Genomic DNA, 16,969 nt, shown 5'->3' with positions numbered 1-16,969 from the left:
AAATACTTATTATCTCACACATTTCTGAAGGCAAGACTTTAGGGAGTGTCTTAAGTGGGTGGCTTTGCTTTGGTGTCAAGTCATCGGCCAGGGCTGTGGTCATAGAAGGCTTGACTAGGTCTGAAAGATCCACTTCTATGAAAATTTACACACGTCTGTTGGCTGGAGGCCTCAGCTCCTCTCCATGTAAGCCTCTTCATAGGGCTGTCACTTTATCACATACTATTCATTAAAAGGAAGTCATTAAAGCCCAGTCCATGCTGAAAGAAAGAGGAATTTACCTCCATCTCTTCAAAGGAATGGAATGAAAGTATCTGTGTACTTAAAATCACCATAAGTTTTATGGAAAGTCTACTGTAAACAAATTCAGTGTAGAGCAGCTATATTAGGGAAAGTACCTGCAACATCTATGAAAGCAAAATGATTGAGTCTATTATAAATGAGGAAATGAAACACAATGAAAAAGATAAGACATTCTCATGAGACTGTAAGAGGAAAAATACAAACATTGCTAGTGAAAATGAAAATCTGAGTTTCCCGTTTTGGGGGGAAGAAATATCACAATGTATTTTAGCATGAAGACTTCAGCCCCTTAACATATGAATGATTTATCCTTAAAGGGGACCACCATGAATCAAATATGTATGGAGATCTTTACTTCACAATATTTGTAGAAGTAAAAAGCTGAAACCAATTGAACGACTAATAAATATAGAAAAGTTTGAATAAATTATGACACATCTGTGCAGTGGAAACATTTTTAAACATTCTACTGAAAAATACTGTACATACAGGAAAATGCAATATTGCATGTCTAAAGCCCACCAAAATATCACAATCTGGTCAGACTCATGAAGTCAGCATTCTAATCAAGAAAGAGAACAATACTGGGACCCCCAAAGCCCTCTGAACTTCCCTCTAGCCTGAACCTCTCAGGGTAGCCACCGTCCTGACATCTGAGAGCACAGATTAGTGTTGCTTTGTTTTGTACTTTACACGCATGAAATCAGATAGTGTGTTATGTGGTATACTACACACAGCTGACCCTAGAACGCACTGGCTTGGACTGTGGGTCCACTAATATGTGGATATATTTCAACAGTAAACAGTACAGGACTACATAGTCGGTGGCTGGTTGAATCTACACAAGCAGAGTAACCATGGATACAGAGGGCCGACTGTAAGTTACACACAGGTTAACCCCTGTGTTGTTTAAGGATCAACTGTAGTTTTATTTTCCTTCATGTTGCCTTTGTCAGATTCATCTATATCACATGCAGTTATAGGTATCTGATTCTCATTACTGCATAGTAGTTTAGTGTGTCTCAATTTGTTTACCCACACCACTGTTGACAGATATTTACAGTTTCCAGCTTGGGACTATTATAATTAATGCTATGAATATTCTAGTACATGTCTTTCAATAAACATATGTGCATATTGGTGATAGATATAGACCTAGGAGTAGAATTGCTGGGTCATAGGTTATGCATGGGTTTGGCTTAAGTACACTCTGCCAAACAACGTTCCAAAGTGGTTGGACCAATTTATGCTCCCATCAAGAGTGTATGAGATTTGCTATTGCTCCACATTCATGCCAACACTTGCTTTTTCCATCTTTTAGATTTCAACTATCAGGTGTGTATCATGAAGTGGTTCTCATGTTTTAGCCTAGAAGTCAAATTGTTTTTTCTTCACATTTAGGTATGCAATCCATATGGAGTCGGTTTTCACGTATGGTATAAGTTAAGGGTCAAGTCACATTATTTCTTTCATATAGATATTCAACTGACCCAGCACCGTTTGTTGAAAAGGTTAGCCTTTACCATACTGTTTTGATGAGTGTAGCTTTGTACCATAGCTTTAAGTCAGGGAGCATGATACCTCCAGCTTTGTTCTTCTTTATCAAGACTGTTTGGCTATTTAGGTCTTTTGTGTGGGAAAGTATACTGTGTTCATATATTGGAAGAATTAATATTGTTGAAATGACCGTACAATCAAAGGAAATCTGCAGACTCAATGCAACACCTATCAAAATACCAATGGCACTTTTCACAAAATTGCAACAAATCATTCTGAAATTTGTATGAAAACACAGAATATACTGAAGGGAAACCTAATTCATTCTACAAGGTCAGCATTACCAAAACCAGATAGTCTTTACAAGAAAACTACGGACCACTATCTCTCATGAACACAAATGTAACAATCATCAACAAAATACTAGCAAAACCAACAATATATGAAAAGAATTATACACCAAGACTATGAGATTAATCCCAGTTATGCAAGGTTGGTTAACATTTGGATATCCATTAATGCAATCCATTACATCAGCAGCTGAAGAAGAAAAAACCACATGATTATATCAATGCATACAGAAAAAAATCTTTGACAAAGTTCAACATTCATTCTTGATAAAAAAAAACTCTCAGCAAGTTAGGAATAGAGGGGAACTCCCTCAACTTGATAAAGAATAGCTACAGTGAACTGATCTTGATGAATCACAAACGTATGAAAATGGAGAAAAGATAATCTCTTCAAAAATTGGCAGTGGAACAACCAGACATCCACATATTAAAAAACCTAAGAGTCTAGAGACAGACCTTATACCTTTAAAAAAAAAAAAGTAACTTAAAATGGATGATAGACCTTAATGTAAAATGCAAAATTATAAAATTCCTAGGAGGTTAACATAGAAAAAATTCTAGATGGTGCTCGGTATGGTGATGACTTTTTAGATATAACACCAAAGGCATGGTCCATTAAAGAATTGATAAGGTGCACTCATAACAACAACAACAACAAAGTTCTTCTCTGTGAAAGACACTGGCAAGAGAATGAGAAAGCAAGCCACAAACTGGGAGAAAATATTTGCAAAAGATTTATTCAATAAAGGACTGTTATTCACAACATACAAAGAACTCTTAAAATTAAATAACAACCTGATTTAAAAATGGGCAAAAGACCTGAACAGATACCTCACTGAAGAGAATAAACATGAGAAATTAGCATATGAAAAAATGCTTAACATTATATACCGTTAGAAAGTTGTAAACTAAAACAACAGTAAGATACCACTACATACATATCAGAATGACCAAACATCTGTAACACTGAGAACACCAAATGCTGACAAGGATGTGGAGCAACAAGAGCTTTCATCTTTTGCTGGTGGGAATGCAAACATGGAACAGTCACTTTGGGAGACAGCTGGACAGTTTCTTACAAAACTAAACATACTCCTACCACACGATTCAGCAATTGTACCCCTCAGTATTTACCCAAAGGAATTAAAAGCCTGTGTACCTGCACATGGATACAAAAACCTGCACATGGAAGTTTATAACAGCTTTATTCACAATTTCAAAAACTTGGAAGCAACCAACTTGTCCTTCATTTGGTGAATTAATAAGTAAACCATGGTACATTCAGGCAATGTAACATTATTCAGCACTAAAAGGAAAAGAGCTCTCAAGCCATGGAAAGACATGGAAGAAACTTAAATGCCTGTTACTAAATGGAAGAAGACAATCTGAAATGGCTGCATACTGTATGATTCCAATATATGAAATTCTAGATCAGGTACAGTTATGCAGACAGTAAAAAGATCAGTGATTTCCAGGGGTTCAGAAAGAGGGAGGAAGAAATAACTCTGTGGAGCACAGAGGATTTTTAGGGCCGTGTAACTATTCCATATGGTAGTATAATAGTGATACATGTCACTATACATTTGTCAAAACCCACAGAGTGAACCCTAATGGACTTTTGGTGTAGTGTATCAATGATGTATCAATTTAGATTGATTATCCAGTAGATTGAATATCCAATACAAATGTACTCTGGTACAAGCGCTGGTAGTGGGGGAGGTTGTGTATGTCTGGAAGCAAGGGGTAACTTCTGTATTTTCTGCTCAATTTTGCTATGAACATAAACATAAAATAAACACAGCCTCTTAAGAAAATATTTTTAAATAAAAAATAGAAAAAAGGGACAAACCCCTACTCATTTTTGAGGCTAGTATTAGCCTTAAAAGACCTTGTAAGAAAATTATAAATCAATAACTTATGACAATAGACATACAATTTTCTAGTAAAATTATAGCAAATTAAATCCAGAAATTTATAAAAAGAATATTACACTACATCACAAACAAGTGGTGGGGGGGCGGTTTCTCGTGATGCAAACCTAGTTAGAGACATCACTGATGTAACCCATTACATTAACTGACTAAAGGATGATGCAGCAATTTTTTTCAGTAAAGGACCAAACAGCAAGTATTTTAAGCTTTGTGGGTGACATACACTTTTAACAGAATATTATTCTTCTTCTTACAATCCGTTAAAAAGTGTAAAAAATGTGTTTTAGCTTGCTGCCTCTACACAAACAGCCAGTGGGCAGGATTCGGTCTGTGGGTCACAGTATGCTGATCCCTGGACTAAGAAAAAATCAAAACCATATGATTATATCAGCAGATGCAGAAAAGAAACCTGAAATTTTCAAAATATATCAATCATTAAAAACTCTAGCCAATTAGGAATACAAGGGGACTTCCTTAATCTGATGAAGGGCATCTACAGAAAAAATCTACAGCTAACATCATACATAGTAGTAAAAGATTTAATGTTTTATCTCAGAATCAAGAACAAAGCAAGGATATAAAACTTTTACCACTCCTATTCAACATCTTACATTGACTAGTCAGTACAATAAAGCAAGGGGGAAAAAAGCATAAAAATTGGAAAGGATGACATGATCATGAAAGTAGAAACCTCCAGAATCTATAAAAAGTTGGAATTAGTAAGTGAATTTAGCAAAGTTGCACAATAAAATGTCAACGTACAAAAATTAAATTGAAAAGCGGTTGACTTTGAGTGAGAAGGGCAGGAAGGAGTGGAGGATTCTGGTCAGTTGCTGTGAGGATGCTGTGGCTGGGGGAGGAGTCCAGATAACTGTTTTTGAATTCATCAGTGACAATAGAACAACTCCTGGAATCAACACGAATGACAGTGGCAGTCATTTACACAAACCCACAAGGACAGTACGAGGCCAAGTGCTCATCTACCACGGGTCTGCGCACATGCCTGTCCACAATTCTCGAAGTCCCTGAAGAACAAAAATGGCCATGATCACCTTTGACCCTTCCTCTCTTCTATCTTTATTCCTCACATACTGTTTCACTTTTCTTCCTCCTCTATTCTCTATGTTTATATTCATTTAATAAAAATGAGCTAGATAACCACTTTATCTGCTTATGGCCCATATTAACCCCTTGGTGGAGGTGCATCAGGGCAGTCTGCATCTCAACTAAATTCACTTCTGCACCTGCAGCCAACGGGCAGCGCAGCTGGAGCCGACTCACGTGTCTGTTGCTTGGTGCTGGCTCTAGGCAGATCCCCCACCTCTTCAGCAAGCAAGCCCGGCTGCCTTCATACGGTGGAGGAAGAGTTCCCAACAGCAAGATGCTTGTCATGAGTCCATGTAGGGGAGGGCTGCACAAATGACCACAAAGACAATGAGTTACTCATCTCTTACTGAGGGCTGTGACCGTCATCGACCACACACGATACTCAAGACTCAAGACAGCATTCCTACCATGCACCTACTCTTCTTCATGAGTTGTTAACCCTCCCTTCTTTAGACCAGCATTTTCCACAGGGTATTAAGAAATCTGGTAGGGAGTATTTGTAAAATAATCATTGATTTTTCTCCCCACATATTTCTTGCCTCTATCTTACTCCATCTTAACCTGTCTTAAGAGACAGACCATTCCTCAGAGAACAGAAGTTACACAAGAATATGAGGAATAACAGAGCCGTTCGTTGCCTATGAGTTTTAACATTCAGTTTCGTAAGAAACAAAAACAATTCATGCATGAAGATTTAGGTGGGAATCTCATGGGGAAAGCCCAGAGCAATGAGGTGTACAGGACATGGGCACCACTTCCTGCATAGAAAACAAGAGGAATCAGGAAGCCCTCACAGAACAGCGAACTCGCATCTCTAAGACAGAGCCTGGTAGAGCCACACAGAACTTCCTGCACCTCAACACGGAACAGATCAGGGAAAACCGTTCCCATCAGTCTCACAATGGAAGGGAAGGAGTAACGTCACTGGATGTGATGAGACAGCTCTCAGCAACACTTGTGCAGGCCAGCTCCCCAGGACCAGGCAGCAACTAGGACAGCTCAGCAGGCACCCAGGGTACTCAGACAACACAGAGGGCCAGGGAAGCATCATTCCACATCCCACCACCTCCTAACTTCTTGGCAGTAGAAGACTCCAAAACACACATACACTTGTGGAGAAAATGGAGAGGTCTTGCATTGTTACCAATTTGGGAACAAAGAATTAAGCTGTAAATCAAGTGAGTGATTTAAAATTATACATCAGTCCCCATCTTACATAAATCAGTTTGTAGACACACTGGCAGTAGTATATGGGATACGTGGTCCCCACATTGTTTTCCTAGACAGTGTTCCGTGGTCAAATGTGTTTGGGAAATGCTGTCTTTTCCTTTAGGACATCAAAGTGCCCATTAACATGTTAATGTCTTAGAGAAAACCCAGAGTAAAGACACCCGGTATTTCCCCATTGATTTGACCTGGGAGAGTCTTTTGGAGAAACTGTTCATCAACGATCCTGGGAAGACATATTAGTAAGCATTGCTCTCAATTTATCTTAAGTCATAATTTTACTCTTTCACTCACCTACTCAAAAAACCTTCACTGAGTTTCAATGGATCTTTAGATTTGGTTTTCAGAAACATTTCTTTTTTAAGAGCCTCTGCAATGCAACCTGCCCTAGTCATCAGTTGTCACTGTTTCCCTGTGTAGCTCCTTTCCTTCAGCTACGTCACACTCTTCACTCTCCTGAACAAGATACATTCGTATTGCTAAGTATAATTCTCAACTCCCCGTGGTCTCTACATGCCCACAAACTAGGTGGCTATTTGGGTTCTACTCTCCCAGAAATGTCACAGAGCTGACCCTGACCATTCCAGCTCAAACTAGCTGTTCTTTGATAACGCACGAGCATGTCACCCTGTTACAAGTCGGCTTCTGTGGTGCTTTGCCCCGGCAGCAATGATGCCAGTATGTTTACACATCATTCAACAAATCCAAACTCCTGTGGTAAATGATTGTATTTTGCATTAGTTTTATATTACTTTCAGTGGTTGGCTAAATGCCTACCCCTAAAACTGAATGAACATGTGCACTTTTCTGGGAGTAGAAATTTTACATACATTGGGAATGACTGCAAATTTTAAAACTAAAGATGCAGAACACAGCACACATGGGACTTCAGTGGGTGGCAGTAAGACATCAGTTGGACTAAGTTTGTTAGAGAGCACATCACAGTGTTCACTGTTCACAAGTCCTAGGACGTACTATGTCTATTCATCATGTAAAAACTGTGGTATTGGTGCAATGTATTTGGGAAGAATTGCATGCGTCTGTGAAATTCCTTTTAAATAGCAATAATTCCATAATTAAAGGGACAAAAAAACATGGCTGGACAATACACTTGTCGAGCCAAGAAAGATATGCAAAAGTCCCTCAAATATGAAAAGGAGACAGAAATCACAGTAGGTAAAGAAAAGCTGAAATTCAACTAATTTGTCCAATGCAACTCCTACAGGATATTCTTGCCATGGGAAAATAGTTAATAAATCTTTGTTTCACCTTCAGGATACTCAAGCACAATATATCCTTGAAAAAGTCAATTTACTAACTTTATGAAAGATGCTACAAACTGACAAACTGTAAAACGACCAAACTGTCTAATCTAGAATGAAGATAAGGCAATTAGGTTTTCTGATATTGGTCTTTATCACTGCTTTTAAGATCTGTGTAATCATCCGTCAACCTGTACTTAGTGGTGTAGTTAAGATTAAACATTTTCAAAATTGTATTCCAGAAAGAAAGCTATTGATAGGCTATTTTTATTTGATAAAACTGATTTTCTCGGTCATTAATTACTGTGATATGCTGAACGGCATATATAAATATGTATATATATATTCCATTGAATATATTTATATGTTATAAAATATATATTATACATAAATTTATATATGTTTACACACTCTACTTTTTATTCCATAAAAGCAACATGTAAGATTTTGGGGGATAGAGTATGTAGTTGTACAAAAAGCCGTCTTTTTCCAGAAAACATTAGGCGATTTCTTTCCTATTTGTCTGTAACTCCTATTCTGGCCAAATGAGCCACTACGGAATCTAAAGATCTGTAATGAATGGTGACTCTATTTTTCACTTTTACGCTTTTCATGCCCGCAGCATAATTGGTGGTAGGAAGAAACTGATTTCTCTTCGGCCCTAGACCTAAATGTCAGTATTCATTCGGTTGGCTTAGCCTTTCCAAAGAACAAGACCATTCCTTTGTCACGTGAAAGAAACACTAGTAAACAAAATTATCAAAAGAGAGATATAATTCCCTAAAATGGAAAAAGAAACTACTTTGTGAGAATGGGAGCTTTTCCAAAACGTAAAGGAATAAGACTAGTTCGGGGGGGGGGGGGTGGTGGGAGGCATCAGCACCAGCCCAATCTGGCCCGGCCACGAGGTCAGCCCCCGGGGGGGGATCAGCAACCAGGGTCCTCACCACCCACCCCGGCGCAGCCCCCTCCACACCTGCTGTTCCGTAGCCTGCTCATTCCTTCAATCAAAGCCACTGAGCTCAGCGGGGGGGGGGCAGCGTTGACTGCAGGTGGACCTGCCCCTGGGCAGGGGGAGGGCCTGTGGGGAGGTGGGGGGTGGCTGGGGTCAGTCTGCAGAACAAAGGAGTCTAACTCAGGGTTCAGTGAGAGGGCAGAGCCCAGGGACTTAGGAACAGACAGACATTTGAGGAGTGACACACCATCCTTGAAGCCATCAGGACAAGGCTTAACACTGCAATGGGGACAGGGAAGGCACGGATCTCAAGGCCAGGTCCCCTCAACGCTGGCTGTGTTGAAGGCACAGACACTGGCAGCAGACGCTGAGGGCTTCGAGGTTTCCTCTGCTGGAAGGGCACCTGCGAGGGCTTCATAGGAGCTGAGGCCTCACCTGCCTGCACACCTTGGGTAGAGTGGAGAAAGGCAAAGGGGCCAGGTTCTGGGGAGATTTGGGAGGGGCAGCCCCAGGCTTGCTGATGGACAGACAGTCCTGCTAACTAAACACTGGCACTCGCCATCTCCCTCTACAAGGACTGGATAACGTTGCCACCTACCATCTAACTCGGCTTGGATTCAACTGTGAGCCACTGCAGCCTCTGACCTCCAACACACCTGGAAGGCGTTCAGGATGGAGATCAGGAATGAGGCGCTCTCTGCTCTGGGAAAACTGGTAGAGCAGGCCTTCAGATAGGTATTTTAAGGAGATTATAAAATCTTGTGTCTCCTCCAAACTGGAAAAACACTAAATTTGTCAACGGTGACAACCGCTCCCCCTGACGAGCAGCTAGCCTCTGCCTAAGTGTGTGCTTGACTGCGCACACAACCCCCTCTTCATTGAAACCACATGTAACACTGAGCTCTCCCCTGCCTCCTCAGAACAGCTTCTCATAGCTCTCTGGGACGCTGTCTCCTAGGCTATAATCCTCATTTTGCCCCCAATAAGACTTAGCCCACAACTCTCACATTGTGTGGTTTTATTTTAGTCGACAGTCCCTAAACAGACTCAGCAGTGGCGCCCTGGGGCTCCACAGGCTTATGGCGCCCAGCCCAGGGGAAGGTGAGGCAAAGGACTGTGTGCCCCCGGGAAGGTGCCCCCTCATCAAGTAGGACTGGACCCTGTAGAGGTGAAGGGTCAGCAATGTGGACAGGGGGCGAGTTCAGTGGAAATGGGAGCAGAGGATGTGCAGACTCCTTCGAGGTCTGCTGCCCTCGCTCTCTGAGGCCCCTCGCTCCCCACCGAACCCCTGCCCTACCCACTTGATACCACAGTCCCGACTCCCAGCCTGGTTACCTCTCACACAAGCACAGCACCCTGACCCCCCTGTCTGCCCCTCCACCTGCCGCTAGCCCACCCACCCAACAAATGGTGCCTGGGATCCTTCACGGAGGCCACTGGGACAAGGATAACTGAGTAACACACATTTCCAAACCATGTAAGAGCTGGGGCTGATGGACGCTGGGCAGAGGGCTGGAGAGCAGGTCCTTGCAGAGGGGTGACCTGCAGGTGGTAGGACAGGCCCCGAGAGTGCGATGGCAAAGGTTATGTGTCAGGAGAGGCTGAGCTGCAGGACGCACAGAGCCGGCACCTCCTCTCCTGGGAACACACCTCCTGGCCACACTGCTGTCACATTTGACCTAGTGCCCTGCTATCAGGCTACAGTCCACCCTATGCTTAGGGGACATTCAGCTCCAAGTCCTTAGGGAGCCAAGTGCGTGCACGTGGCTGACATCATCCCAGGCATTAGCAGCTGTGAAGGGTGCAGGTGTGGGCAGCAGTGATGCCTTCTCACAGGTGCCCCTTCCCCACTCACACTAAGGCACGTCCCAGACATGAACACTGGTCCCCGCCCAGCAATGGAGAAGGCGCCGTCCTACCCCAACCTCTCTCACTCGCTTAGATGTTTGAATGGCCGACCCCAGCAAGGACCGCTCCTAGCACAGGCCCACGGCAGCACAGAAGTGACTTTGCACTTGCACCTGCTGACCACTTCCCAGGCTCAGGGTGGATGCCCTGGGTACACATCCTGCCTGCACCTAACTGCAGGACACCACCATTCCCCCTATGGGCTGTGGCTCCCACAAATGGGGATCCCCAGGGGCTCTGGCCCCCTAGGGTTTGTGGCCTCCTTGCCTTCCGAGGGGCTAGGTCTGCACCGCTGTCTCCCGTGGTCCCGCAGCCTGCAACCCTGGCCCCTCCAGAGAACCAGCTACTCAGGCTGGCAGCCCAGGAGGTGGGCACCTGCTGGGCTCACTCAAAACTTGGAGGATTGCAACGCGGGCTCTTTGGCCTCGGCCTCTCCCCCATCAAGTGTCCCCTGGCTCTGCAGTCCCTGGTGGAGACGATCAGGGAAGCATGCACGGGCTCCTGACCTCCAGCACAGGGACAGGAAGCTTCTCCTTGCCCCCTCCCCCATCTCAATATTAGCAGCTTCCTGTCCATTTTCTCATTTAATCTTGGAAATAATTCACAGCTCAGCTCTGTGAAGAAACTGAGGCTCAAAGAGGTGGGAGGATTGCCGGACGCCACACAGCAAAACACAGGAGGGCCAGGATTCCAGTTTCTGTTTGTCTCACCACCTCACATCCCCTCCACCTCGCAAAAGCCTACAACACCTGAGCTGTGCAATCAGGACTGGGAATCACAGACCTGAAAGGGACCCTCAAGGATGGTCTAACACCCAGACCAGGTGGAGGGGGGCCTCCCTAAGGCCCATTCAACACCAGGGCAGAGCCCCATCAACAGAGGTTTCCCAGGCCATTTGCAGAGCTTTCCAGGCTGCCCTGCACATCAGCCAAGGACTGGCCCCAAGCAGGACATGTGGGTTGTGGTCTCTGACCGAAGGACCCTCTCTTGCATCTTAGGCACACCCTGACCTGGCAAACGTCAGGGGATCCTTAGCCCTCCTTCTTTCAGTTACACCTCTAGGATACATCCTCATACACCCACATCTGGAAGTTCTTCCCCATGTCTGACTGAAATCCTTCCTGCTGCAGGGGACACCTGTTACCATCTCTGCAACACAAGCAAGTCCCCCTTCCTTGAACACAGTGACCACTCCCACATGTGGGAGACCACTTGCTGCCTCTTGTCTGAACTTCAGAATCTTGGAATACCTGGGTCACAGATCCAGGCCCCCACTCTTGGGCTCAAACCTGAGGAATCTAGGTCAGTGACATCTGCTCCTCCCCAATCCCCAGGTCCAGGGTGACAGAAAGAGCTAGGGCAGGGGCCTCTCACAGCACCAGGAGCGGGGAGCTCCTCCCTGCCTGAGTTGAGGGGAGGTTGTAGGGGGGCCCGGACCCCTCAAATCAGAGCTCCCAGAGAAGAGGCTGTGCCTCCCCCATCAGACCAGGGTTTCCAAGGAGGCCCAGCCACTGCCCACTCCTCTGCAGGCCACCAGTTCCTCACCACAGGCTCCTCCCACCCCACTCTGGCCAAAGCCCCCATGTCACCAAACCACAGGGACAACCACCTGTCCCTTTCGCTCCACTTCTGAGCTCCTCTTCTGCCCTCAGTCAGCACCCCAGGGCCTGACCCTGAGCTGGGACCTGAGTTTCCTCTGCCGCTCCCCAGCCCTTGGATCCCTTGGTCAATCAAGAATACAGCCAGCAACCTCCTTCCACCCCCATGACACCCCCATCCACCCACCTTGCTCCCTGGACAGCTGGCCTCCCGATCCCACATCCCCCCAATGCCAAGTTGTCCTTCACAGTGTGTTAGGCCAGTTACTGCCATGGTAAGCTGCCCCTCCGGTGGCTGTTCGAGGCCTGCACACCCACCAGCTGCATACCACCCGTGGGTCCTCCCCCCTCTGCCCAGTTCTCCCACCACATGATGGCCTTATGTTCCTGCTGGCATCCTCCTCTGGGAGGGCGGGACCAGGATCTGGCTTGCTCACCCCGCTGCCTGCACCTCAGTAGGGGCAGACTGCCCAGCCAACACTTGCTATGTGGGGACAAGTGAAGCCCTGTGGCTGGGCAGCATGGCCCCTCTGTGCCCCTCCAAGCTGGCAGCAACCTCCAGGAACCCTCCTGCCTCCCTCCCTCTCATGCCCACACACCCATCAGCAACCAGCCTTCATGTCAAAATGCACTGAGACTCTCACTGCTGTTTTCCATTCCATGGCCACCACCCTGGTGGGACCCACTGCCGGCCTCCACCCTGCCTGCCTCTGCCTGTCCCCAACACAGTGGCATCATTGGGAATATGCCAGGACACATGCTCTGCTCAAAACTTTCCTGCTGCTCCCTCCTCACTCAGAGAAAAGGCCATGCTGCCCTCAGGGACCCCACAGGCCCCAGGGACTGGCCCACCTTCTCTGACCCTCCCCACTTCCCCCCTTGAGTTCCCCCATCCAGCCACACTCAGACAGGGAACCCCAGCTCCCTGCGACCCCGCCCTCTGAGAGCTGCCTCATTCCGACTTCAGACCCTGTGTGGGGCCACAGCCTTATCCTGTGTCCCAGGTGGTCACTAAGAGAAGGCAGCCTGGTTCCTGTCACCAGCTGTCAAAGGGGAGTAGCCTGGCCCCCACCCAACCCACAACGGGGCCCCAGTGTGTCAGAGCCTGGGAGGAGGCTTAGCCTGCGGCTCCCCTGCTGTCCTGCTCCCTGCAGAGCTCCCTGCTGGTCCAGCCCAGCCCCATGAGGGCGAACTGGACAGCCGAGGCCACTGCTGGCCACTTAGGGCCGAAGTGCCTCCCCTGTGAAGTAGGCACACACCTTCACCCCACATGCTGTTCAGAGAGACAACAGGGATACAGGCCTCATGGGAGATCAAGGGACGGTAACAAAGACTGTGCATGAAGAGCACAGCCTACGTGTCCTCCCACTGAGCCTGGGCCTTCTGGGCATTCTGGATGCCTCACGCAGGCCTGCAGAGCAGGTGTTATTATAGGACTGTGGGCATCAGGGTCCCCTGGGGTTTCATGGGCTAATTCACACAGCAGTGAGAAGGCCTCATATCTGTCCTCCCACACAGCACAAAGAAGCCAGGGTCAGTGCACCTAGCCCCAGTGAAGGAACAGGGAGTGGGCAAGGTGTCTCTGTAGGCAAAGGCTTCTAGAAGCCCCTCAAAACTCCTCAGCTGGGCCTTTGGGCTCCCGAAAGCACCAATGCCAGGTACAAGTGCTGCTAAATCATGTTTCACACGTCCAGAGTGCCAGCCTCCCACCTCTATTGCCTTCTGACCCACAGACCAAGGCTTGTGCTGGGTTGCCTCCTCCAGGGAACCCACCTGGATAAACTGGAAGCTCCTGAGCACTGCACCTGGCTCTTCCTACAGGTCCTTCCCGGCTGCTGGGCTGGAGCTCCCTGCCCGGGTCCCATCTCCCCCAGCAGCTGGAGCTCATCAGAGCTCACAGGTCCCCCAGCAGCCCCGGCGGGCAGCCCCGCCCACACACACCAGCTGGGATGGAGCCGCTGGGGACTCACAACACAGCGCCCTCTCCTGCCTCCAGGCCTTCACCTTGGCCGCCGTTCCCTCTGACCACATCCCCTCCTGTCCCCTGGCTGACTCAGCTTCTTCCTTCAGGGCTCTCCTGAGGCACTGCCATCTCCTGGAAGCCTCCTCAACCTCCCACTCTGTGCCCAGCTCCCCTCTGACCACTAGCCCGTGAGAACCCCCCTCCCCAGACAGGCCCACGCCTGCTTCCCCAGATCAGTGCCATGTCCTCTCTGTTGAGGGGTAGGGGCAATGCTTGTGACCTGAGGGGACCCTGGGGGACAGAGATCGGCCTGACTTAGATCTTGCTGAGTGAGCTGCTGAGTGAGAACCATGCACCCTCAGGCCTTTGTCCCTACCCATGGGGGGCGGGCTCTCCAGGCACTGACGATGTCTAAGGCTCACTTAGCACCCATGGGTCTGTGAATCAGGGCCTCAAAGGCTTCTCACATAGCCCAGGATGCCAAACTCCTGGCTCCTACCTGGTGCCGGCCATGCTGAGTCAGAGCTTCCAGCCGCAGGCCTGCCCCAAGGCTGGAAACCTGGCCATCCTCGGGGTCTGGTGGCTCTTCACCTGACCCACCCCACCCACTTGGACAGGGTCACAGAGGCCCTGCAGAAGGGGGGCCCCTCAGCTCCCCAGCCCTGCAAGGAAGTGTCCCGCACTGGGGGAGCCAGGGTCTCGACAACCCCAGGGCATCTGCTGACTCCGCCCAGCTCAGAGGTCTGCACCCCTGCCTGAGCCCTTTCCCCTCACTCAGACCTTCACCTGGTGCATGTCTGGCCCACCTCTGTCAGGCCTGCCACCTACTCATGCCAGCCGTGGGGCTTCAACACCCACACCCCATCACGCTCCAACCACTGGCGCAGCTCAACCACAAGCCGATAGGTCACTCACTCAGCAAGTGCATCCCTGGCCGACCTGGTCAGGCTGCGTGCTGGGTTCTGGGCACCTGCACGGGCGCCAGTAGATCCCAAACCTCCCTACCCCTGCCAGTTCATCTCTGTCCCCTCCAAGACACCTTTCCAGACTGTGTGGCCCCATGAGCTCTCACCTCTGCCCTCCCACCCAGCCCCCTCACCTACTCAGCCTCATTAACTGCCCAGGGTGTGTCCTGGTTCCCATGAGGACGGGGGCTTCAAATTGTAACAGACGAGAACAAATCTGCCTCCACATTGGATCTGCTCCTTTAGTTTTGACCACTGTGCCCTGTTTTCCAGTCTCAGCCTTGCCAGCTCTGCACCTTTTGGGAAACAATATTGCCTTTAGCCTGAAATAGAGAGGAGAGCCTACTCTGGGGCTCTGACCTTTAAGGATGTCAGCACTTCTGCACTTAGGCAGAGATGGCAAGTTGCAAAACAGAGAATAACCTTTGCTTTGTTGGAGGTTTGCAGGAACACCATGGCCTGACCCACATGGATGGCTGCAAGAACAAAGCATTCCTACAGCAAGAAGTTTGCAACAACAAACCCCACCCACTCTCTCTTTTTTTTTTTTTTTTTGTATAGAAGGAGCCTGTATTCTGACTGGAGCAGGATGGGTCTCTTAAGAAATTGATCTGCCGTCCTCTCAGTCTGCTGGATTTCCAAATAAAGTCGCTATTCCTTACCCCAACAACTCGTCTCCCAATTTATTGGCCTGTCATGAGGCAAGCAGAATGAGTCTGGACTCAGTAACAATTTCCCACGAACAGCTCAGACCATCCCCTACACCATCTTAACTGTCACAACAGCCTCCACCCTCACGGTTCCCACTGAAACCACCACCAGTGCCATCACCACCAACATTACCACTGCCACCACCAACATTACCACCTCATCACCATCAACACCACCACAACCATTACCACTGCCAGTGCCCTGCAGCTGCCCTGAGCACCCTGCACCAGGGCAGGCATCCTCCCAGAACTGCCCTGCACCATTCCCCAGCCTGTCCAGCAGATCCCGTGAACTCAGAGCTGTCCACACTCGCTGCTTACCCTGTCAGGCCTCACCCCTGACACTCGCCACTGTGAACACCCCACTCATAGGACTGCACGCCCCCACCGACACACACTGGGCCTGCAGGGGTCGGAAAACAAAGGGACCAGACACAGCCAGACGCAGCCCCGCAGGAGAATCCTGTGCCCTGAACTCCACCCAGGAAAGCTCCCCACACCCAGATGCCCCCGACCCTGCCACACCAGTGTATCCCGACCCTCAAGCACATGTCTGTGATGGTCCCACCATACAGGACCCCGCCCCATTCCCCTAGACACCAGGGCCACCACTGGCCCAGCAGCAGCAAACAATGCCCTTCAGCTAGCATGGGAGAAGTCGGGCTGGAAACTGGCTGACTCTGACAGTGAGCTGGACACCCTTCCTCTTGTCCCCCTTGGCCTGCCCCTTCACTGCCCTCTCTAAGGAAACCAGGGACAGGGATGGGGCAAGGGTGTTAAAGGGCCCAGGACATGCACTTGGGTGAGGCCCCCAGGGAGGGAGATGGGCCTGGGTCCTGAGCGTCCCCCAGGACAGCTGCATCCAGCAGGGCTGGGGTCTGCCCAGGCAGGGAGAGAGCACAGACTGGCATGACCCATGGGGCCACCCTGGGCCTGGCAATGGCACTCCGTGCCCCAGTCTCCTCAGCCAGCCGGCTCTAAAGGTGCCTGGAGTGGGATCAGGTTTTGAGAAAGGACCCACCAGACCATGCGGGAAGGTCACACCTTCCACCAGCCAGTCCTAGTGTCTGCTCTGCCAGCTCAGTGAGGGTGCCAAGTGCCCACTAATTAGGGAAACCCCAACCCAACGGAACAGGAGCCGCTTACAGGACTTCTGAGAGCCTTTATGGTTGCCAGGCACGTGGACCCAGGAG

General features: G+C 48.4%; 1 protein-coding gene across 3 annotated transcripts in view; it reads right to left on the bottom strand.

Moving 5' to 3' along the window:
• Nucleotides 1-2,861: 2,861 nt before the first annotated feature.
• LOC141573291 (adhesion G protein-coupled receptor B1-like) overlaps nucleotides 2,862-16,969 on the bottom strand; it is a 41,047-nt gene continuing 26,939 nt past the window's right edge. Inside the window, exons 6-7 of one of the 3 annotated variants that reach the window (XM_074341434.1) lie at nucleotides 5,326-5,492; nucleotides 2,862-5,106 (exon numbers count right to left, since the gene is read on the bottom strand). In XM_074341434.1, coding sequence (XP_074197535.1) covers nucleotides 5,021-5,106; nucleotides 5,326-5,492 — 253 coding nt within the window. In that variant the 3' untranslated portion in view covers nucleotides 2,862-5,020. Of the gene's footprint in view, nucleotides 5,493-16,969 lie in introns of all 3 variants that reach the window. The other 2 variants (XM_074341435.1, XM_074341433.1) reach the window with 2 other exon arrangements.

The sequence above is a fragment of the Camelus bactrianus genome, chromosome 15 (genome assembly GCF_048773025.1).
Source record: "Camelus bactrianus isolate YW-2024 breed Bactrian camel chromosome 15, ASM4877302v1, whole genome shotgun sequence".
Taxonomy (NCBI): domain Eukaryota; kingdom Metazoa; phylum Chordata; class Mammalia; order Artiodactyla; family Camelidae; genus Camelus; species Camelus bactrianus.
The sequence above is the reverse complement of the archived record's forward strand: the minus strand, read 5'-3'. Positions and strand labels throughout refer to the sequence as shown.